This window comes from Paralichthys olivaceus, chromosome 14 (assembly GCF_024713975.1).
Source record: "Paralichthys olivaceus isolate ysfri-2021 chromosome 14, ASM2471397v2, whole genome shotgun sequence".
In the NCBI taxonomy this organism is placed as follows: Eukaryota; Metazoa; Chordata; class Actinopteri; order Pleuronectiformes; family Paralichthyidae; genus Paralichthys; species Paralichthys olivaceus.
The window spans coordinates 5,124,526-5,148,945 of NC_091106.1; the positions used below are offsets into that span (position 1 = coordinate 5,124,526).

The 24,420-nt window shown below is 43.6% G+C and overlaps 2 protein-coding genes across 3 annotated transcripts; both read left to right on the forward strand.

Moving 5' to 3' along the window:
* The first annotated feature begins 1,988 nt into the window (after positions 1-1,988).
* calm2a (calmodulin 2a (phosphorylase kinase, delta)) lies at positions 1,989-5,759 on the forward strand. Its single transcript, XM_020092160.2, has 6 exons — positions 1,989-2,136; positions 3,004-3,034; positions 4,449-4,592; positions 4,681-4,787; positions 4,871-5,006; positions 5,098-5,759. Exons 1-6 carry the CDS (start codon positions 2,134-2,136, stop codon positions 5,124-5,126), a joined length of 450 nt encoding a protein of 149 aa, XP_019947719.1. The 5' UTR covers positions 1,989-2,133; the 3' UTR covers positions 5,127-5,759.
* Positions 5,760-8,293: 2,534 nt separating this feature from the next.
* On the forward strand, positions 8,294-18,113 carry stpg4 (sperm-tail PG-rich repeat containing 4). Of its 2 annotated transcripts, XM_020092118.2 has the most exons (7): positions 8,294-8,406; positions 8,566-8,622; positions 9,641-9,895; positions 11,068-11,132; positions 11,428-11,473; positions 16,685-16,789; positions 17,880-18,113. In XM_020092118.2, exons 1-7 carry the CDS (start codon positions 8,317-8,319, stop codon positions 17,985-17,987), a joined length of 726 nt encoding a protein of 241 aa, XP_019947677.2. In that variant the 5' UTR covers positions 8,294-8,316; the 3' UTR covers positions 17,988-18,113. The 2 variants fall into 2 exon arrangements, with proteins under 2 accessions (XP_019947677.2, XP_069394462.1); XM_069538361.1 differs by lacking the exon at positions 16,685-16,789.
* Positions 18,114-24,420: the final 6,307 nt, after the last annotated feature.

The window sequence follows — 24,420 nt, forward strand, 5'->3', positions numbered from 1 at the left end:
CAGCTCAAATGAACTTTGGCCCCTGTGGAAATGAAATCTGCAGTTTTATTAAAGTGTCCTGGGCTAGGCTTTGCGTCTGATAAGGGCTGTATGTATTCTGCGAGGCGGTTACATATTGACAGAGCTGAAAACCAGAGGGGAAACATAATGGTAACGCAAATATATAAAAGGCAACACTGCGACGTTTACTGCATTGTCTTCCACGTTGAGGGTAAACTCCTGGTTTTCATCAGGAAGATTGGCTTCAGCTTTTATGGACCATTAAGTCATGTCTCCTGAGTTCCAGTATGCCCTGTCCATATTAACCTTCATCTTACAGTCACCTTTGACCCGGAGCGGCTCCTCTGAGACCTGGGGATCATTGAGGGGGAGTGTCATCAACCGAGCAAACAGCTGATTGTGCATATTGGATGAAGTGCAGCTATAGAAATTGGGCAGGAGGACAAAGTAGAGAGCTCTTCTGATATTGAAATATTTATGACCCACTAACAATAAAGCATTGTCTCTGAAGGGTAATTCACTGTAGGTGTTGCACAAGAATGTCGGAGAAATGCAGAAAAAGGCTTCATGGCAGCTGCGTATTAGCATCTAAGGTCACAAGTATTTTAAAAGAGGCAAAACGTGAATTCATACACCTCCACACACTGCCGCTCACACATGCTCCAGCTTATCTGATTCTTGTGACAAGTTTAGGCCTTTGTGCCGTCACCTTTGCCATTACATAATCTGCACGGTGACAAAAACCCTGTAGTAGAAAAACAGATTTAAATGAAAGGAAACCAATGTGCTCCAGATTAGGCAGGTTGCAGGGGGGGGGGGGGGAGAGAAAAAAGCCCAGGTGATTCTGAGGCTGCTCAGCAGAACACATGAGGCAGGCGCCATCACCTCTGTAAGCAGTGCAGATGTGAGGTGGTGGGGGGGGGGGGGGGACCACTTTGGATCCTCGTTTTCTTACATCAGCGTTGGGAGCTTTTGCACAATCCCTGCTGCTCGGCTCGTGGTGTGACATCTACTAACGAGAGAGGCAGCAGCATCAGGAGGAAAAAGAGGGGAGAGAGAGAGAGGGGGGCTGTTTGGGGGACGTGGAGATTCTAGCACATTCTCCGAGAGGATGCTCCTGGCACGTCTCTGTCTGTCTGTCCCTGCACCCTCCTCCACGGCATCTCCCGTGGGGATCGTGGGGGAGGGCCGGAGGCAGGTGGTCACTGGGAGACAGGAGGGCAGTCAGGCATAAGCAATCAGGCCATCAGATACCCCCATCCACACACACACACACACACACACACACACACACACACCAGCACAATTAGACCTGAGATCACACATCTAAACGTGCACACACACCTATTACCAACTATTAAACAGTTGCACTTCACACAAACTTCACTTCTGCGTAGAATTTCAAATGATGGGGACTTGCAGTGGCAGACCGGTAGACAGGGGGAACTTTAGGCACAGGGACTGTGAGTGTGTGGTAACCTTGTAACACACATTTGAAAAATATCAACCTCGAGTGATCTAATAAGGAATGAACACACTGATCATGTGAACGGGGTCAGCAACGTTTCACAACCGCAGCCGATCGCTTCTAAAGCCACGTCTGTGCACACAATGTGCACACGCACCGCGCAACAGGCCTGTCTGCGGCGCCTGTGGCTCCGATGTGTGCGGACAAGACGCAGCGGCAGCGCAGACCATGGGAGTGACGCATTGCAGGTACAAACGCACCAATCAGAGAGCGCGGTTTCTCCCAGCGACGTCTTGCGCCCCACCGCGGAGTAGCGGAAAGTATTCCTGCGCCGCCATGTAGACCTCCGGCGACGGGTGACGCCGTCGGTGAATAACGACAGCAGAACACGCGCGACAGCCGCACACGCGTGTTTCAGCCGCTTGTCGGTTTTTGCGCGTGAGAGGCGATGGTTGTAAATGTGTTTTTTCAGGGATTAGAAAACCGAGGAAGAGGACAGTCGGCGGAGGGATATGGAAAAGAGGCGGAGTTTAGGGCAGCGCTTAAAGGCGGGTGCTGCCGCCTCTTCCTCAGTGTGTTCATAGACTCTGGTCTCTGCGCGGATTCTGTGCTGGCCCCGCTTCTTACGGATTTTGTCGTGAATCAGCCGCTGCACCCACATCGAAATGGTAAGAGACGCCACATTTGTACTCTCTCTGCTGTCTAGAAATGGCGGACGGTCCTCCAGCTCCCCGGGAACGCTTGAACTGAATGTCGGTAAAAGAGGACGGTACCGCTGACTAAGCTTAAGCCGACGCTCGGAGCTGTAACCACCGCAGTGCCCCACGAGCAGGTGACAGCTCGGTAGTCGCTGGGCTGTCAGGGAGAGCTAGCGTTAGCTTTAGCTGGGCTGCTCTGGATCAATGCAGGAAACAACGGTGTTAAGAACATTAGCATAACCCGAGACAGGGCAGGTCCGTTAATAACGCTTGCGTTTGTGGAAGCCCAACACATTTCGAGCTAATGCTAAATCCCGTCAGTGACAGATTTGCGAAATACGTGTGTGCTGTCACTGGAGGACAGGGGCTGTTGTGAGAAAATAATGGTGACTGTTGTACGATCAGTCATTCTGCTGAGTGTGTGTCTGTGGGGTCTGTTACTGTAGCTAGCAAACTTTAGCTCTCCCAAGCTAACGGTTACCGCCAAAAGTCATTCATTGTCTGTGGCGAAGTTTGCGTCATCGGGCATTCAAATGGAGACGACGTTTGAACGTCACACGGACTCGTACGCTTTGTCCATGTTCTTCCCCTCACCTCCAGGGATAAGATTGGTTCCGCCACGATAATACCATGCTTTTATACTTACAATATTACAGTTGCATTGATGGCCGTCCTAAAGCACATTGTAATGACATTTTGCCAGCTGAACTGAAATGTGTGTCAGGTGATTTACTTAAAATCTCGATGAAAGTAGCTTCTAGGTGCAAACGCTAAGTGGGGATTTTTTTCTATTTCTGCTCTGACATGCTAATAATTACTCCATCTTCTATTTTCCAGGCTGATCAGCTTACAGAAGAGCAGATTGCTGGTAAGACATCGCTGCATTGATCTCCTACTGTCCTCATATCCTGCACAGTGGCCTGCATTATGGATCATTGCATCCCTTGCAGCGGATTTACACTTTTGCCTTTTAAGGCATTCCACACGGTAGCCTACTGGTCATAAAACAGGAATGAATGAAACTGCTGTTGCTTGCTGCCTCTGGAACGCAGAAGGACTCCCTCATGGAAAACATTGCATTTTCATGGTTGCCATGTAATAAATGATGTAATCTGGAAGCACTGTGTGTTCTGGCAAGGCATCTGCAGTCACCCTTTTATGTGATGTGTCCTTTGCCTGGGTGTGTTCTCATCGGATAGGAATGTTTCAAGAACAATTGCAGCTACAACCTGGGCTTGATATGCTGGTATCCTAAGAGGAGGAGTAGATGTTGTAATGTAAGCCATGCAGGCGAGTGCCTGCGTACGCTGACAGTATGTGCTCAGACTGAAACATATGCTGTTCCTGTCTAAACTGGGGCACAGTTGTAGTGGTTTCACTGATCATATCTTCCTCCTGTAAACTAGATTTAGCATAGGTCTGAGGTTTCACAATACGCTCATCATACTCTTAATGTATTTCATAGTATCAGCTTGCAGTGAGTAAGCCTGTGCTTGATGCTGATGTGCAGGTTTTTAAATTGTCAGTTTGTACAAACAGCAAAGCATTAATTTACACCTCAACAAAGTCAACATGTCCTGTTGACTTTGGTAAGTTACAGCGTAATAAGCACCTTCTGTGATGTGAGGTTTAATTGTCTGAGGGACCAGAGGGACATTTCGTGCAGTTGCTGCAGACCACAGGCCTTATCTCATAACAAAGGGTGTTGCCCTGTGTGTTTGACCCTGCAAAGGGCAGGGCAGGTTGTAGTTTTTATGATGCTCACAAGCTGCTGCATGCCACCACACATTGCCCACTGGCCTCATCACACTTGATGTGTGTTATCATTCCTCATCCTTCATTGCTCAACTGAACTACACAGGCTGTCATTCAGTGCTGATGGCGCCCAACTCTGCCCTGCTGCTTGGTCTCGTGGTCTCTCCTTGTTTAGCCAGAAACGACTGCAGTTGGAACACTAAACAGACGGGCTTGTTTTTATGCTGTAGCTAGTTTATAAGTTAAACATGAGGGATGTAATGACCTCTTTGAGGCTTTTACAAATTCAGGGCTGGGTCAGTGTAATATGCAGACTTGAGGAAGAGATTTTTATACAGGCTGGGCTGACTTATTTACATGGTTTTTAATTCATATGATTAGATGCAATCTTCTGCTGTGCTTTTTGTTTACAACCACTGACATACTGTCTGGTCAGTTTTCATGAACATATCTAACTATAGGTGTGTCACCTTTCTTTAAAAGATCTCATCTATCTTCTTTCTTTTTTTTTTTTTTTCTTCCATTAGAGTTCAAAGAGGCATTTTCGCTCTTTGACAAGGATGGAGATGGCACCATCACCACCAAAGAGCTGGGCACAGTCATGCGCTCTCTTGGCCAGAACCCCACAGAGGCAGAGCTGCAGGATATGATCAATGAAGTGGATGCTGATGGTGAGAACTTAAAATTGGCTTCAGAACCTGTTAAGCACATGCGTGTGTGGAATGGAATTGCCCATAAAAGTCTGCGTTTCATCTTCAGGAAATGGGACGATAGACTTCCCCGAGTTCCTGACCATGATGGCCAGGAAGATGAAGGACACAGACAGCGAGGAAGAGATCAGAGAAGCATTCCGTGTCTTTGACAAGGTTAATACTGTCTACACTCGTGCACATGTGTATCTGCAGCATTTATTATGATTATTTTCTTACTGAATGATCTTAATATTCAGGATGGCAATGGATACATCAGTGCTGCTGAGCTGCGCCATGTGATGACAAACCTTGGAGAGAAGCTGACTGATGAGGAAGTGGACGAGATGATCAGAGAAGCAGACATTGACGGGGATGGCCAGGTCAACTATGAAGGTTTGTATATAAGTTGTATTGTGTATTGTAATCTGCTTGGAGCACTCATTGGATACTGATGGATATTTTTATCTCCCCCTTTTTCCCACAGAGTTCGTACAAATGATGACAGCGAAGTGAAGGCCTTGTACAGATTTCGTATATAAATAATTTGCCTTTTTTCTTTGTGTAATTTATCTGTAAAATCTTAATAGCCCCCCTTGGTCCCTGCTCCTTCTGCTGTCCAAAGGAACTGCATGTAAACTGCATAGGCTCTTGTCCCCATGTCCCTTTCTTTTGCTGTCATGGTGTTTTGGAGTGACGGAACGGTCGTACAACCAGATGCTCGTGGAGGCCCCTGGGAGCCGGAGAACTTCGAATCTTCCTGTCTTGTGTGCTCGGGGCCCCTCCACGCATGGCGACATTGGAAACCTGTCAGCTGGTTGTCACTTGGCAACACTGTTGGCATGGAAACAATGTAGAGGAGTTTAAACTCTGCATGGACTACGGACAAAGTATATATGGAAATCTTTCAGCATTGCACTATTGCAAAAAAAATGACACGGGTGTATCTCCTAGGTACTCGTACAAACTCTTTTTGTATCTGCTGTTCTATATACCAGAAAACGACTAATCTTATGCTTTTTAATGTTTTACTCACTACTTTTATTTTTCTTTTGTTTTCTTTTTTTTAATGACCTCTGGTCATGCCTCAAATAATTCATTCCAAGTTGTATATTTTTGTTTTCCAATAAAATTTACAATCTACCCAGATATGAAAATTGTCTTGTTTTCTCAGTTATGGATCCTTGAGTTTGTATACCCTGTAATAATTCCCGTTTTTGTATTGACAGGATGCTCCTATTTTTCTTTTTTTTAATAGGACTTTTTTTTTTTTCTCTTGTTGCGTAGAATACACACCAAATGTTTACCGTTTCTAGATTTAAAGTGTCCCCTGTTAATTTCCCAAAAGCACTGAGGAGCATCAGCCAATGCCTCTTAATGTTCAGATAAGCTCAGATGAAATTGTATTGTCATTAAAATAAAAGCACTGAGTGGGATCAAAGGCTTCTATTGTGAAGTGCACGCAATGGTACTCAACATTAGATTAGCCTTGTACTGTCCAGCTCCCTGACTGACTATAAAGGCCATGTGTTGTCTGCTGCTGTTGGCACAGCACCATGTAGAAGCTGACTGCCTCATGTCTTACTTGGCATTTTCCCCAATCACGAGGTGCAGGTGATTGTACATCAGAAACCATGGTGTAAATAGAGGTGTACCTGTTTTTTTATTTTATTTCTGATTATTGAGTTTGTTACAGTAGCTTGCAGAGATACTAAGTTTGTTATTTTGACGAATGACAAAATAAAGCTCTATTGTGGACCTCTGCTCTGTGTACTTTGTGGATTTTTTTAGCTGCTATTATAAGGCTGTGCCCTTGATCCTATGCAGTGGTTGGAATTCCACAGAAGACTCTAAAAACAGTTTTACAACTTGAGTTTTTTTCTTCTGTGATGTTTTACTGTCTGTCGGGAGTCATTAGGGCGGCTGTTTGTGTTTTGGTCAGTCATGCATGATGAGGAATTTCCTTGTGGATGCACATTCAAACATAGAGCATTCTAAGTGAAGTAACAGCTTATACACGCAGTAGAACTGTGATGTGAAACAGCTTTTTATTTACACTACACATGACAGTCTTGAATGTAGCTCAAAGTTGGGTAGTTGTATGTAGTCTGCACAGTTGATTTCCAAGCCAACAGAAATGCATCGTGACCTACAACAATTTCAGGTGTGAATCGAGGACACGAGTGATTCTAATCTCGTCAAAACCAATTATCGCATGGCTGAAAACTCTCAGCTTAAAGTGTTATTGCTGTCAGCTTGTAAAAAGCTGTTAATTACACAACTCATGTCTGCGCTTATGCACTGTCCACACTTAGTAGACTGAATATACATCAGGTGCTGTGATGGAAACTGACATCTAAGGATAACAACTTCTTTCTTTATGTGTGTGTATTTGTGTACTTCTCATGTTCTCTGATCTCATTTCCTTCTCAAGTAGCATAAACATGAATTCTTGGTTCCTTCAAACTTTGCATTTCCATGTTGCCTAGCAACGAGGCTGAATGTTGCGCCTTTGCTCCCAGAGCGAGACTTTCACTTCAGGTGTTGGTTTAAGTTCTGCAGATTTCTGTGTGTGTGTGTGTGTGCTTGTTCCTGACATCACACTTCAGTCTAGTATGATACTTGAGGTAAGATCCACAGAGAAGAGGTTCAGGTGACAACAGTATTCAGAAGCTGAAAGATTGATAGAGTTCTCTGTCTTTACAAATGTCCAAATGAGAGAATAAATTGCATAATTTAACAGTAGAGTGCATACCTCCATTAAAGCTCAGCGGTCCCCTAAAATCAATCAAGCTGCACCAATTTTCACCCACTCAAATATCAGTTCACAATATGTGCCGAATTTGTTTTTCATCAAGATCCATAATAACTCCCCGGGGAATCTGTGCAAATGTTGAAAAAAACGTCCTGTCTCACATTCCAGCATTCCTGGATCTGCACCATAATCTGGATCTGCACCACAATGTCACTCAGTAGAGCGCATACTGTACCTCTGGCAAGGCCCAACAGCCCCCTTTGTGAAACCACATTTAAATTTACTAGATCTGCACCAGATTGCACAAATTGCCTCATTGATAGCAGTCCTGCAAACTGGCCAGATCTTTTCATCAAGGTGTAGAAAAAAAACCTCCCTGGATCCACACGTAAATGTAATAGTTGCCACCATGGGTCATGCCCTGCCCCTCCACAAAATGTGATGGGAATTGGTTCAGTTGTTTTTCCATAATACTGCTTACAAATAAACAAAAAAACCAACCAACCAACAAATACATGGAAAGGATAACTTCCAGGGTGGAGGTTAGCATTTGTTCGGTTATTGGACCACAGGAGGTCCTCAGACCATAGTTTGGAAACCTGCTTGCTCCTTCCAGATGCAGTGTAGAATGAGACTTGTGTTCTCTTTATTGCCAACTCTCCGCCTGTATATTCTTGTCAATCGCATAGTCTCCCTCCAAATATCAGATGAGAGTAGATGATGATCATGAGGACTAAGTAACTGCAGCATGTGCTGTATGTACTGTACCTCTGTGCTTGCCATTGTGTCTTCCTCTTAGTATAACTGGTAGGTGAGTCTAAATTTAGCCCCTCACCAGGCCAGCTTGTTGAAAAATTGATCGATAGTGGAGTGGCTGCTATAGTAACAGTCACAGTTTTAATGGTGGTCAGGTGTCACGGGATCTCCAGTCGAGCAGATATAGGGAGCAACATGAGTACAGCGCAGGACACGGTCACATGGAAACACAAAGCTGCCTGTAAAGTCGCTGAAATGTCCAGGGGAGGTAATAGAACAGATAAGGTAAGGGTCTATCTTTACAGCCCTCATAACTGTGTGTCTGCTTAATGAGGATGAGCAGAGCTGCTCCAATGATACACGCTGGAGATGCATCAGGACATTGTTGGCATAGGAGTGTCATAAGAACTGAAACAATCCACTGTGTCCTGGTCTTATCTGCAGGGTGATGACAGGGTGGACCTGTGTGGCCGTGGGAGCTGGTGGCTGCGAACACTGAAAGTAGGTGTCATGCTGCAATGTGGTTTCACAGCCTGTCCTCACAGCAGACGCTACTGCTCGGGTGTCTGAGCTGAACACTTGTCACTGGTTTGTCGATGTGAAGAGGCTCATTAGCTCATGTGTAGCTGTAGCAGTGCCGTGCTGCCTTCAGGTACCTTCCAATAGTTATGGTTTGAGAATAATAAAACAGAGAAGAGCAACATAAAACACATCATTGTTCTTGAGACGTGTATAGTTTTCAATTACTGGCTTTTATTGCACTTCACTTTCCCGTTGTCTCTTTCCAAAGTGTGCTGCCTGCCGGAAATAAATTCAAACACTTACGCTGTTCTGAGTCCAGCACCTAAGTGGTCCACAGTGCATATTCTAAAAACACATAGACCTAATTAATTATCAGTTTATATTAATGTGATCCAAGCTCTCTGTCTCCATTTTTAAACAGCTTCCTTCTTCTGTCCAATGTGTCCCACACACCATTAATAGACCAAACAGCTCAATGTTTCCAACATTTACCTTCAGTGCAGTTCAGTTACATGAGCTCTGCTTGTACAAACAGGTGTTTTATCATCAGACACTAGAGTTTAAATTGTTTTAAGGAAACCTGAAGCTTGTTTCAGTGATGTTGGAAATTATTAATGGGAAGTCAAAGGCAGTTTTTAGAACACAAGTTTGTTTCATGACTCAGACTGCAATTCCACTTCACAGTCATATATGCCGGCTTTTCCATGGTTCTAATTCGTTTTTTATTAAATGAGGTGAAACTTAAATATTAACAGCTGAGACTGAAATGTGATTGGTCATGCGAATGTATCAGCAGGACTTGGATACTGCAGCTCCACCCCCGATTTCTACTGCACAGACTCAAATTAAGTAATTTAGGAACAATGGCAATGGCTGTGCATACAGACAATGATCCTGTGATTCCTACAACATGCTAACATGCTAATACAGTAACAATTTTCCTATCCCAGCAACAACCAAACATTCCCCAAAGCTTTCCCCTCTCATCCTCTCCCAGGACACACCCCTCCCTGGTCTCTATCACATTCGAGACTTCATTGAAGAAGCTGAACTGAACCCTGTGAAGAAAACCTATGGGTTTAAAGGTGTGGGCAGAAAAGCTAAGACCCTGGGTGTACGTAACGGGGAATTGCTGATGCCTGGAGCATATGATTACACTGATTCCACCCAGGAGGTTCTGATGAACCAGGCGTCCTACTCTTTCAAAAACTGTCCTCGGCCCGATATCGTCACCCTCGGCATCAGAGACAAGGTGGGCTTCAGATTACTCCCTTGGGACCATGTGTTCTTATTGCAGATATTCTAAATATTTGGTCAAAATGTGTGATACATTTTGATGCAACTTCAACTACGGTTACATTAAGAATTAAGGAAGTTACAGACAAGTCTCCAGCTGTTGTTTGTCAAGAAAGAGTAACATCACCCACCTCCCCTTCAAAACCATACACATTTATGTGACTTTGTGGTAATTAATCAAAGCAGATGTTAATCAGAGAAATGATTTGTGCTTTTGATGCTTAGACAGAGCCGGGCTAGCTGTTTTGCTTTCATCAGCTCCTGTCTCTGCCTGCACACTTAGAATACAGATGCTTATCTTACTCTTTGTAAAAAATGAACAAATACAAGAAAATAGAGGCATTTCCCAAGTACAACAAAATATAACTCGAGGGTCACTTGGACAGTGGATATACCTCTGACAACAGTAACAGGCCATCACCATATGGCACACATATTGAGATCAGCTTCACCCGGATCATTATCTGAATCTGCACCATATTTCACTTGATCGTAGATATTTGCGCTCTACACATATCCAATTTCTTTCATCAATACTAACCCTAACCCTCTACATAATTTCTTAAGAACCCTTGAACTATACCCCGCCCTTCCACCAGGTTTCACCAAGACTGGCTCTGCAGTTTTTGCATAATCCTGCTAAAAGTCAAATAGGCCTCAATGAAAACATAACCTCCTTGTGTTTGGTGTATTTAAATCCATAATTCAATTCCTGTTCCTAAACTGGTTTTTCCAAAATCTTAAACAGTTACTGTTACTGTTTATGTTTTATACCACAACCTAAAAACTGATGCAATGCATTTCCTGCTAAAGATATTATTAGCAGGAACTGTTGCTCCACCACATCGACAGCATCTTAATTCTAGTTTCAAGGCCTAAGGGGTTCTTTTACTTAAGCACTCTTTATTATTCATAAGTATTAATAGTGTATTTGGCATTCAGATTTCATCAGAGTGCTTTGTTTAAAAATACAGGAGCTGCTCATTAAAATGAACCCGACTACCTGAAAACAGTAGCTGTGTTGGAAACAGAAGCCGACTGTATGCTATGTGTGCAAGAGCAAACAGAAAGCAGACCCATGTTGATACTGTCACATGAACGGGTCTTTTTCTTTGCTCCCTGTGCCAGCATATAAACACTTCACCGTGCGACTACGATGTGATGGCGAAACCAGTGGAGAAGACTCCCTGCAAGTAAGCTCTCGACAAACAGCCTGACTTTGACTCTCAGATCACAGCGGAGCAGCCAACCCATGATTCATCCCTTGATCGCAGAGTCCTTCCTCCTTATTCAGCTTCTCCTTCCCTCTCTCTCATCCTCCCTCCTCGCATCCACAACATGAAAGAGCAACCACCAACCTGCTCTCTGTTCTCTGCTTCTGGTCAAGCACAACCTTATTCTTTTCTTTTCTCTCTCTTCGCCTCATTGTTGTCCTCTCTTGTTCTTGTTCTTCTTTTTGTTTTGACAGCCCCCCTCCTCTCCTTGCAGGCATGTGATGTTTCGGTCGACTGTGCAGAGGATCAGCTTTCCGCCTGTAAGTATCTGGTCACCAAGACTAGTTATTAAGACCAATCTGTCTTTCCATTGCAAACAAAGGGACTTCATTACGATAGACTTTCAATAGGTTTTGATTACAAGCTATGACGTGTATCTGGTTTGTGCTGTACGCAGGCTAGTTATGACATTTACAAGGGTCAAAGAAAACCGATTCCCCCGGCTGGTTCTATCGTTTGTCCCATTTGAGGTCCTGTTATGGCACTGCACTGGCTGACCAGTCAGCTTTGGTTCATATTGCAGGGTGTCGCAGCCTCACCCATGTGTCCATGCTGGTAGCTGATGGATATTTGAGCCGTGCTGGCAGCTGCTGTGTGTTGACAGAGAAGGAAAGGCGCTAAGAAATCCCGCGGGTGTTATTACTGCAGAGTTGGGAGCAGTTTTCTGCCATTAGTGGTGTCATAGCGACTCAAAGACAAGTTTACTGTCAAAGGTTAAGCAGCTACAGAAGTGCCGCAGCAAAGTTAACTGAAATCGCAGATCGGTCAGACAGCTGACATGATGGAGTTGACTAGACATTAGTGGATCAGAGTTGAGGCGTTGTAATGGTTACTCTGGGAATTCTAGGTCCATCCTGAAATGGGAGATCAAAATGTTGTACTTCTCTGTGAATGGATCCCAGAATAAAATGAAATTGAATTCCACACCTTTAAATATGAAACCTCTTGTGAACTGACAATGTTTGGGAACACAATGTTAAGTCTAGATTTAGTTCAGACCCCAAAGCAGAGACTGAATACAGGTGTAGATAAATGAAGAGTTGATTGCTAAACAAAAAGCAAAGCAGAGCAGGCACTGGAGGCAGAGAACAGGCTGGCTGGTAGAATCCCAAGGAATGCATGAGTGCTGAGCACACGGACGAGAAAAACTCAGTGACATGGTGTAGGCAAACAGCAAGGCACAGGATTACTGAGTAAAACGAAGAAAAACATAGAGGTATTTTGGTGAGGTACTTTTTTAAAAACACGAAAGATTTTACCAAGAACAAAAAATGCATCGCAACTACAGAACTAGACAGAATCATCTGGCAGAGCAGTGGAGCGAAGACCAGGCTTTTATGGACAGGTTGATGAGTTGAGTGGAAGCAGCCTTGTCTGCAGCAGGAGAAGCCAGCCACGCCCCCTGCCACCACACATGCCCTGCAGGAGAAAAGAACAGAAAGATGAGGGGGAGAGAGAGAACACACAAAAGCATCACAGCATCATCACACACGAAAAGAAAACAATAAGCTGTATATGTTCTCTTTTCTTATGATTGGACTTAAAGGTTCAGTGTGTAGAATTTAGTGACATATAGAGAAAGTTGCATGTTGCAGCTGAATACCCTTCACCCCCCGAAGCCCCTGTGAATCCTAGATGTTGTGCTTTCTTGCAATATCGACTGCACATGCTGCTCAGAAAGAACACATTCTCCCTCGAGATTCAAACCTGTTTGATTAAAGTCATAATCACAGACTTTAACACTCTGAAGACCAGGCTGATGTCTAGAACTTTTCGTTTTTTCTTATTGGTCAGTTCACCACTTCCAGGCAAACCAGACTTTATTCAGACAAGTTCTTTAGAGGATGAATTGTAACCTGTTGTGACCTTGGTGTTTTCTTGACTTTTAGTTCTCTTGAGGTTTTGACATTTTTTTTGTGAGGATATATCTCTTCAACAATTTTGATGTTCTACATTTAATCAATCAATCAAATTTTATTGTATAGCCCATATTCACAAATCACAATTTGTCTCATGGGGCTTAGCAAGGTGAGACATCCTCTGTTCATAACCCTCAACAAGAGTAAAGAAAAACCTCAGAAAGAGCCACATGTGAGGGATCCCTCTCCTAGGACAGACAGAAGTGCAATAGATGCTGCATGTAACTGAACACATCTACAACATTGATTAGAATTAAATGTGATACAGGTATTCATGGTGCCCAGAGGATGTATTTTAATGATTCTGTACTAATTCACATGGTAGCATGCTAACTGGGTAAAAATAAACATTAAACCTGGTACATTAGCATTGTAATCGGAAACATGATAGTGTGCCAACATAAGCATTAACAGACTCTACTGGTACAGAGCCACAAGCAGGGCTGTGTCATAGTTTTGTTTCCTTGGAAAAAAAACATTGGTAGTGCTATGTGAAATATTTTATATTTATATGGAGGCAAAACATCCTCGCTGCTAATTTTCAAATCAGAATATCATATTAATTTCACTTCGCCACCTACCTACTCCACAGAGAACACTCTTAATGTGCTGTGCCACTGTAGGAAAGTAGGTCAGGTGCTGAGGTTCAAACACACACACACACACACAGACACACACACACACACATCTGTAAAAGTTTCACTGTTGTCTGCTGGCTCCCATGAAATATGCCTCCATTTGCACCTCTGGGAGCATCCCCAGGCACGATGGGGGCCAGCGGGACAGTTGTACACGATCAAGTGAACTGGCAACATGGTTTAAATGGCACGTAGCAGCCATTCCTCTAAGGGCTGGAGAAGAGGAAAAGACACCTCCCTGTCTCCCTCGGTCAGAATCAGAGCTGAGAATGAAAGACTGGTCCGGTGTTCAGGGACAGGGAGATAGTTTTATGTCTGAGGAGGGGGGTGGAGGGGTTTGATGCTATTTCTGCATGGCACGCCGCTGATGATGACCAGTATGTGTGTTAGTGGGGAAGAGGAAGGGAGAAGTGAAAGGCAAGGAGAGGGAGAGAGTAACCTTATCCTAAACAGAGCAAAGACCATACAGTCACATGGTGAATGATATGTCCTTAAAAATATGTGATGTAAAATAGGTCTCATGTTTACAGAGAGTGCATCCCTCAGATGCCTGGAGTTACAGCAGGGTTTAACAATAGAGTTTTCATGAGTGCAGGTCCAAGGGTATAACAATTAATCTCTCATTTAGCACTTAAACTGTGAGAGGTCATGATGACCGGAGCAAATCAGTTTCTCTGGCCTCAGGGGATATTCACACAATCATGCTGTCTGCTTTGGATTCTTATGAATAATGCAACTTTAATTCAGGTGGCGTAAAAACTCCATGTGGTCTTCTGAGGGAGCATGACCTGTTGTTTAAAGGGGTTTAGCTAATTACAGTCAAGACTAGTCTCCTCTTGCCTCTGGATTTTGCATTTTTGACTCTGCTTGGTAACTGAACCTCTGTCTAATAAGCAGGCTGCTGACAACATCTCCTGCTAACTGACACTTCCAGTAAAGATAATGACAAGGAGATGGAAAATCCGTCAAGGTAGTAATGTTCAGGTCACAAAAATACACTAATACATTTCTGACCTGACAAAGGTAACCACCTTACATACTTACATCACATGCTAGCTTTGCCCTGTAACATAATGAAATTCTTTTCTACCCCACATGCAAAGACGTGGGGTAGAAAACTGCAAGAATTGGGACTGCATTCTTTTGAGGTTGGATTTAAAGACTGATTGCATCACAGTGATGCGACCAGGCCGTCCCACCAGTACTGTAAAGTACGGCCAATGGAAGACAGAGTCTTGGTCCAGTCTTGGCCTGCTGGCTACACCCGAAGCCCCAAAACATTGACTGTTACTTCCAGACGCTAATTCATTATCAATGGCAGATTACAAATATAATAACCAGATTGAGCTCACCAGTGCTTTGTGTTTAGCCTTGTTTAAAATTACCACTGCTACAAACTGTTTCTCACTGGAATATGTGTCAGAGCTGCCACTGTTGTCTTTCAAAAGGTGGAATATGGAAGTATGACGCATGCTATTTCACCTCTGAACCACAAGATCACGGCCTTCCAGAAAGCTGCTTAATTTCTTAATATTGAACATATCTGTATAAAAGCTGACATTGTAATGTGTTTTCTACCCAACACCTTGTCCCTGATTGTTGTGTCTATTACTCTTGAGCTATATATCATGCTAGTGTAGGGTTGTTCAAACGATTCAATGACTGTTTGGGTGAACAAACTGAGCTGTATCACTTCCTGCAACGATCCATATAATTCTCACATGGGTTGAGCTCAGTCAGTTGCGAGTGAACGTGCAGAGATACACTCACTCACTGAGTGACTGACACAAGTCATTGAGTCACTCACCCCGAGTCAAGTCAGAGAATCTCTGAAAATGTGATTTGTTCATATGGATCCCTGTGAACAAATCAGTGACTTTGAGTCACTCACTTGAATCACGTTAACAGGGTGACACTCAGTCATTGAGTGGGAGATTTAAGTCATTTCCTTTGCAGGAGGAAATGAGTCAAGTCTAGGTGGGAACATCATTGATTCCGGTGGGAAATTACCACAGCAACAACAAAACCTGTCACCAGTAGCATATTTGAACAAGTAGCAACAGCACAAATTATGGGTCAGTGATTATCGATAGCATTAGAAGATGAAAAGAACATCAGTAAATAAATATAGATAAATAAATATATAAATATCAGAACACCTGCATGGCAACAATATGAATACTAAAGAGACTGTCCCTGATGATCTGATGATTTTTTTCACAGAATGTACTGCACAGTGAACATGAGTCCTGAATACTCATCGGCTCAAACTGTTAGACTGTGACGGTTCAGTGAGTGGGACACGTCAGTTTCTTTGATGAACTGTGTGAATCAGGGCTTTGAAAACTGCTTTACACATCGCAACATCATATTTAGCTAAAGTTATGGTCTCTGCAATTCAGATTACTTAACATGCTCTGTCATTGAAGCTTGCCTAATGACCAAGCTCCCTGCCACGAGCTACTGCCAACAGACATTTTTGAGATATGAACAGGACCGGACGCTGCAGGAGGACTCGAGCCTCCATATGGTAAATTTCAATTAAAAAAAATATATATATATTTGTATTCAACTGAAAAGAAATTATAAGAAAAACAAGCTACATTCTACCTGACATTTTCTTTTTGTAATCAACTTTAAATCAGCTCAGGTGCATGCCACAAACAGCTCATCCACTTTACACAGTAAAGCTCCTCCATCTCACCAAGCTCCATTGTTAATATCAATGAATATTAATGAATTAATTAGATATCATATAGACATTTACAATCAAGAACGAATGGGAAAAAGTCTCTGTGTGATTACATGGTAATGATTATATGCTCGCCATGCTCAGCAGCATATTGAGGTTTGCTCACAAAATCAATCAATCAATCAATCCCCCATTAATAGCTCCTCTCTGTGACCACCTCAGAGGGAGGGACCTGCTCCATGTCACTATAATCCACAGACCAGACCTGGGAAAGGCATCACTTCCTGCTTCAAATCCACTCTGCCACGGCTTCATTATGCTGACCTAGTGAGTCCGGTACATCACTTTACACCTCCATCTGTGGACACGTACAAAACCACATCATTTGAAGTGCAGCCATTTTAAAAACCTCTGCAAACACACACACACACACTGGTGTTTTAGATGTGGTCAGGGTAAAAATGTGTGGAACCAAGGCGGAAATGTATTAAGTCACAAAACCCTGAGTACCAATAAGAATGATGAGGGGTTAACAAGTCATCCTGCCCACATAGTTCTGCGAGGTAAACCAGACAACAACTGTGTGGTTGCAACTGTAGTGCTGCTTTCAAATAGAACCTATGAGCTCATGGTTACGACATGAAGTCATAAACATGGTCTGCTTGGCATTCAAGTGGCAAAGTTGTGAGAACACAGACACTACAAAAGCGCAGCATGGATGCTAATGTTAGTTACTGTCGGTGCCTGGAAGTCAAAGTTTAGCAAAGGCATGACAGAGGGCAAAGATGGAATATCAGCATTTATCTCAGACATACGTTCAGATGGACTCTACTTGTGAACACAATAAATCAGCCCATTTGCGTATATGGGTAAAAGTACAAACTTATATTTACTTGTACTTTATATCCTCTTGGCTGCATTAGGACATAGTGGGTTGTTTCTCATTGATGAGCAAGTAAAAAGTTACATTAATATAATTACCTCATTGTGGTGTTGGAACTGATTTCCATATGACTGATGGAAATATATGAAATCAAAGTGGCTTCATAAAGTATCCAACTTTATTGTGTTGAAGACTGAAGACTCTTGTTTACAAAAGCACTCAGACCATACGCTGTGAATTGTGGTCAGGTCTTTACATTGATCGTATTAATTATATATGGTATTAAATATATCAATTAAATCTGCATTAAATTAATGTGTAAAAACAATGTCTGAATACTTTCTAAAGCAAGTGACCTTAACAGGATGCAGCAAAGGACACATATGTCCTATATACAGGACGCTAAGAGAACCGTAGATAAGCTCAGCACTTGAGAACATTCTGTAAACATTTTACATGTACTTGAAAATGTCTTAACAATGAGTAAGAGATGAAAAATGTATTCATGTGTGTGTGTGTGTGTGTGTTGCGCAGAAGACCCCAGGACCAGGAGCTTACGAACCAAACTGGAAGTTTGGCGGCCATCTGAACACAGAGATCATGGACCCCTCATTTAGTCTCTTTTTCCGCAGCATTCCCTAGCGTGCTCTTTATTTCCCATAAGGCCCTGATCCTCCCTTCATCTTTTCTCTCATCAGCCTACTGTCGGATCACACGTGACCCTGCCTCATTGATGAAACGACAATAAAATCATGCTTCACAAACAAACCCTCCAGTCTCTTATTACTCGGACTCATGTTTATCAGTGATGGATTTTGTGGGCCGCCAACGAATAATCAACTACATTCGTTGTGCTCAAATCTCTTTAGTGACGCCAGCCAGGGAAGCAGAATGATCTTATCTGCAACAAAGGGTACTTCATTCCACTTAACTACATGTTCCCGGTATTGCTCTCTCCCTTCATCTCTCCTCACGCCTGCTCTCGCTCCTCTCTCCCTCTCTGTTGGCAGTCAGGCTGCTTCGCCTTCCTACTATCTCTGGCCTACGATGCACTCAGGAGGAGGAATGCTGCTCAGCCATGCGTCACATGCACATAGCTTAGTATGGCATGCTGCACCCTCAGATAACACATTCAGTATTAGGGGCCAAGGCAGTGGCACACAATAAAACAGCTATTCTTATCGCTACCTACTCTGCATACTCACCCTTTCTTTCGACGAACAAACATGGGCAATAACACGGAGAGCAGCGGTGATAGGAATCACCTCACATGGAACATAATGGTGGTGCAGATAATAACAAGGAAAAGGTACAAATTAAATATATTTCAGGTTTATTATCATGATATCAATATAGAAAATATAGTTTTCCTAGCTTTTACTTATTCAGAGAAGCTGAGCATGTATGCACTTTATCAGCACTGCTTCATATCCACAGAGTTGAACACTGACAGCCTGACAGCAGCAGAATTTGTTGTCACAGCCAGTTCAGACAGAGGGAGTGCACAGTCATATTCATCCATACTGGCCCACCCAGATTCAGCTATCAGATTCAAGGTAATTAAAGCCCACTTGATTGAGCTTTATTTTAGTGCATGAATAATCACCCATTCAGTAAAGAGTCTGCTGGCTGCTTCATTGAAAGAAAAGCGGTCATGACTTTGATGGAGGATCTCGGCTCATTTCTTTGATCTCATTTGGATGTAGACACTCAACAAGTGTTCTCTTGATAAGTGAAATGAACAAAATATGTAAAGTCACCACCGATTGAGCAGCTAAACATGAACTCAGTTTTCCAGTAAGAAGTATGAACTTGGTTCCACTCACAAATCTAAGAAGGCCAGATTTACCCTTACGAAATTGAAGTGAAGCACTTTATTGATAAACTGTATAATAGTAATGATGATAATAATAAAAAATGTTTAGAATAAATGACCTTGAGCAATGTGAAGGTTTACAAATCCTTGACAGCAGCTATCCTCAGAGCTTTTTAGCCCCAATCAATTGTTTAATCATTAATGCCCACAACTTTATTTCTATTCCGTATCACTGCTCTCAGCAGCAGTATATATAGCAGCAGCAGACAGCTACTGTTAGCTACTGGCTGGTGAACCAAATATTTCTTTAAGGATGTGGTGGAGACCAAAACAGATATGAAGGACAATATAAGACTTTAAGAACTATTTCAACCTACATTTAGACCTGGACTATATGAGCAGAAAACTCTTTTATGTTGCACCATGTTTGCTTGATGTGCATAAAGTGATTATATGAAAATATTATGTTTGCATCTTATTGCCCTGTTTACCAGGGATTTAAAAAAACACCAACACCGGCAGAGAAAAACAATTAGTGCTCCTTTAAATCTGCTGACATGGCGAATGACAGCACAAGGCACATGGCTTGTACTGTGAAGAAGAGACAACTGAAGCCATATTACTGGAACGCTTGTGATGTTATCACTCCTGACTAACTGTAAATATCTGTGGGATCATGAAACACCTTTGGAGCTGCAACCTGTTATTTTCCCAAAGGTTTTAATTGGGATCGCTGTGTGACACAATCACAATACTTCAATCTCAAGGCACCTCCACTGCTACGTTAACACTCAGGGTCAGTATCCCCAACGCAGGTAGGGAGTGTCATGCTCCAGGGAACTTCAGCAGGGTGAACCAAGTACATACAACTAAAGGGAGGGCAGAGGTTTGTTTGAAGAATTACTTCTCAGCCATTACAGATTACCTCAGGGGATTTTGTAACATGTGAGACATTGTACATAAAGAGGCCTTGCACTGACTCCTCCAGCTGTACTGACATCAGTTCAGTCTTCTCTTTGTGACAACACTCGAGGCGAGGTATGCAGGACGTTATCACAGCACATCTTCTTGGCCGACTTTAGTCTCCTCCACTGTTTTCCTTCAGTTGCAGACACTTAAGAGCATGAAGAGGTTCAAGAGCCGGGCTCTTATTCCCGCTGTCATTATTCTGGAGACAAAGGAGCGTATACTTCCACCCGGAGAGGAAGACAATCTTATTAACATGCAGCTTTGCACACAGCCTCTGGAGGGCTGGGCCTGAGTGTCCACTGCTTGTGAGGAAGGATGCAATGAGAGAGATGTGTATTTGTGAGCCTGTACGTGTGTGTTTGTGTGTGATGAGTCAACGCACCAAGCCCCCAGTAATCTCTGCCCGTCTCAACCCCCGGCGCCCTTCCTCCCTTCTCATGTCAGTGATCTCCAGAGTCCAGCACTGATCTCTGACATATGCCTCATACTGACGACTTAACACCCTCCATCTCCCACAGCCTGTCTCAACCACAGGCACGGCCCGGCACCGGCTCTTTCGCTGTCAATCAGGCACCCCGCACATTGCTTCAAAGAATACGCAAGCAGCCGCACAATGCCATACATGCAAATACACGCGTGCCCTGGTAATCCACTGCTTTTTGAAAAATACTTGCCAATAGACGCACAAACATGCACGGACTTGGATGGACTCAGGGATTTATTGCTGAAAAAGACTTGAATATCCCTAAAAAAATCAAATTCTTATACAAATGCTGAAAAGGTTTAAAATAATCAACAGTTTTTTATAAACTCTTGTTCAATGCAGCAGAGGAAATGGTCAGCATAGCTAACACGTGCACAACAGTGAAGACTATACATGCACTGCACAAATCCTGACACAGACTTTTCATCTGCATGGCGAGAAAGGGATTTAAGATTTGAGATTTAAGTTGCATTAAAGTTCATAAGAGCATCTGGTGTCAGGACAGGTCGTGCTGGGAGCCCAAACATCAGCGTCAGTTTCCAGGACCAGCTTAATGAGAACATTCAGGAGTCACAACAGCTTCGCGTGTCAGTGAGGGTCGGGATTCAAATCTTTGTTCTTGGCAGCTTCCAACAGGAGGTGACCCCTGCCACTCAGTGGTGCAGCTGGGCGAGAGAGTCAAGGATGTTCAATTACGTCGAGACAGCGTGCTGAGAAAATGTGCCCGTGGAATGGGTGAGGATGGAATTTACTGGGAATGTGAGGTTACTCAGAAATACCCATAATCCAATAATGGTGTGGGACAAATGCCATCAGTTGCTGAGTCTCAACATTTGGTCAACAATCTCTCAAACAGAGCCGCCATTGTTCTTACACTGACATTGTGTTGAACTACAATGGCCGCTCAGTATCACAGATCCGGCCCGTCTCCCTTACTCCCCCAGCTGAATAACATGAGCACCTTGAGCAGCAGCGAGAGGGTCACACAAAGTGGCAGCAGGTTCAAAGGTGCTGCTCCCTCCTGTCTCCTTTAAATCCAGGTCACATTCACTCTCATCACCAAGTCCCGCGCCGAGACTGATGACTGGCCAGCGGAGGAATTTAGCGGGCAGTGTGACACGCCAGGAGGGTGACCAGGTGTCCGTTTACCCTCCCCCTCGAGCCGCTGACAGACACATCGGAGCAACATTACCCTTCTATTAAATGAAATTTAAAAGTTTAATCAGCTCCAAAGGACGACAGTTAGCAAACAAGTCGGGGTCATTGTTTAAGCGGGTAATGGTGCTGGCACCGTCACACTGTGTGTGGACCGGGCGCGCTGGAGGGCGATCAGGTGAGCAGGGGTAATTGATGGTAATTGATGCTCTGCCAAGCTGCTGTTGACTGCAGCGTTCTTGGACTCTGTGCTTGATTATTTCAGGCTTATAAATGAGCAATAGAGCATGTCCAAAAATCAAGAGCAACAAAGTGAGTCAAATTCAACCCTTGTTTCAAATGGTTAAGCAGGATTATCAGGGCTGCTTGTGGCTTGTAGAGTAGAAGTTTGTTCTGCCTGTGAAAGTCTGACCTTTTTTCCTTCACACTTGTATTTTCTGTTCACAGCTGCACGATGAGCTGGATGAGTTTTGTACAATTACGTACTGGTTAAGGCCAGAATCCCCCATGATATAACACTGTCTCGACACCAAGAAGAACAATGGTGTCTTGGAGAAACTGAGCTTTTCAGTAAAGCTATAATTAAATTGTAGTTGTGACACTGAACCCAAGTATTTCAATAAATGATTGAAGTTAAATAATTTGTTACAACACACGTGGAGAAAGCAAGTGAATAAAATGATTTTTTTCGAATATACATGTGAACACCTCCCTTTAAATGTATTGATTTTTTTTACTTTTAATTTAACCTGAACCTTTGTGGTTCATATGTCCTCATTGTAGACTATATGTGTGTATATATACACATACTGTTCATTTTTCCATTCCACCAATAAAAGCGACAATAGCAGATTACATTATGTCGATAAAAAGTAAAAATTGTGCATCTTTAGAAAGCTCACGTCAGAGCATGACCCATTAAAAAGAAATGCTTGTATCTCTTAGACTACACTTTATATACGACTCACCTTGAGGCCTTTTTTTCAACACATCCTCTTGTCAACATGTGAACACTGAGTGTCTTGTTGCTGGAACACATTTGCCCCTCGGGGATGAAACATGTATATGTATACTGTACTGGCCATTTTATTTATAAATGAGATTATGGAACTGTATCTGATCCTCATAACCTCCATCACACCCCTCTCACCCATCCATGACTCCCTGGCCTTGTTTGGACATCACAATGATGGTTTATGGTTTCCTTCTTGGCGCCTTATACCAGCACCACCCAGCCCGTGCCCTCTATATGCCCCTGCAGACCTGGCATCCCCACACACACTGACCTGAATGTCAAACACATGGGCACCTCAATCAAAGTGTTCACCACTCTTGATTGTCATTTCTAAGTTTGTTATTGACCTCTAATCAATCTACTATGGCTGCAGTGTATCTCGTGATATGTGTGTGTGGGGGGGTCACAGCAACCGTAAATGCACACTAGCACCTGCCTATCACACACTCAGACGGTCTTGTGATGCAAGGGTGTAGAAGTGAGTAACCAGAGCGACACACCTGGGTGCTCTGACGTTTCAGTGACGCAGAGGTGCAAACACAATAAGTAAGAACTTATACATGAGGCATATTGACCCCAGGTGTATGTACTGTGTGTGTGTGTGTGTGTGTGTGTGTGTGTGAGCCAGTGGAGCTTCATCTGCCTGTTGTCGTGGTGAAGGCTTTGCAGCAGGCCATTCCCTCCATTAATTCGTCTCCTTTTACCAGAGCAGTCAAAACCAGTGTGTATTTGAGCATGTGAACAGTACTGCACGGTGTGTACGTGTGCCTCTCATTGTCAGTGTGTGCGTGTATTTGTGCATGTGTGAGCACACCATGTAATATTTCACTCCTTACCCACAGGGATTAGACCATTCATCTCCCGGAGCCCCTGTGTAGGTGTCACACACGGCGTTAATGAGCAGAGGATGGAACAAGGGACAGCCAGCGAGCGAGGAGGGAAAAAGTAAAAATAGATTTTTTTTTCAGGCGGTAGAAAAGAGTGGACAGTGATCAATAATTCCAGAGCAGAAATCGAAGTATTGATAAATGAGAGATTTTCATCTGAGAAGCGTTGGGAAGGTGGGCGATGGTAGGGGGTTTCAAAATAAGACAGCGAGGGCGGGGATTAGTGTTTGCAGCTCTGCAGGAAGCTAAAGGGTTAAGAAATAGTGGGTTTGCTGAAAGCAAAGGCAGGGACTCTTCCCATAACACAAATCAATTTACACCAGCCTGAGACATTGATTATAGCTGGCTCATACCTCACATGGTAACAGCAGACATCAAACAGACACTGACAAGCCTGTAAAACAACACAACAGGGGCATTATCTGCCTCTCGCTGTGTGTGTGTGTGTGTGTGTGTGTGTGTGTGTGTGTGTGTGTGTGTGTGTGTGTGTGTGTGTGTTGTTCAACAGACCAGATATCTCTCCCCTTCCCCAGTTACTCAAACAAGGGGATGGCTGCTAGGCAACCAAGCCACATCACATCACATCAGGCAAACTGGGAGAGAGCGAGAGACATAGAGAGATGCAGGAGGAGAGAGAGAGAGAGAGAGAAAGGAGGAGGAAGAGGAGAAGGGGGGAGGGAGTTTGGAGGCAGGAAACTGTGCTGGCAGTATTACATAAGCCGGCAGCCCGGTCCCACTGCTCACATTAA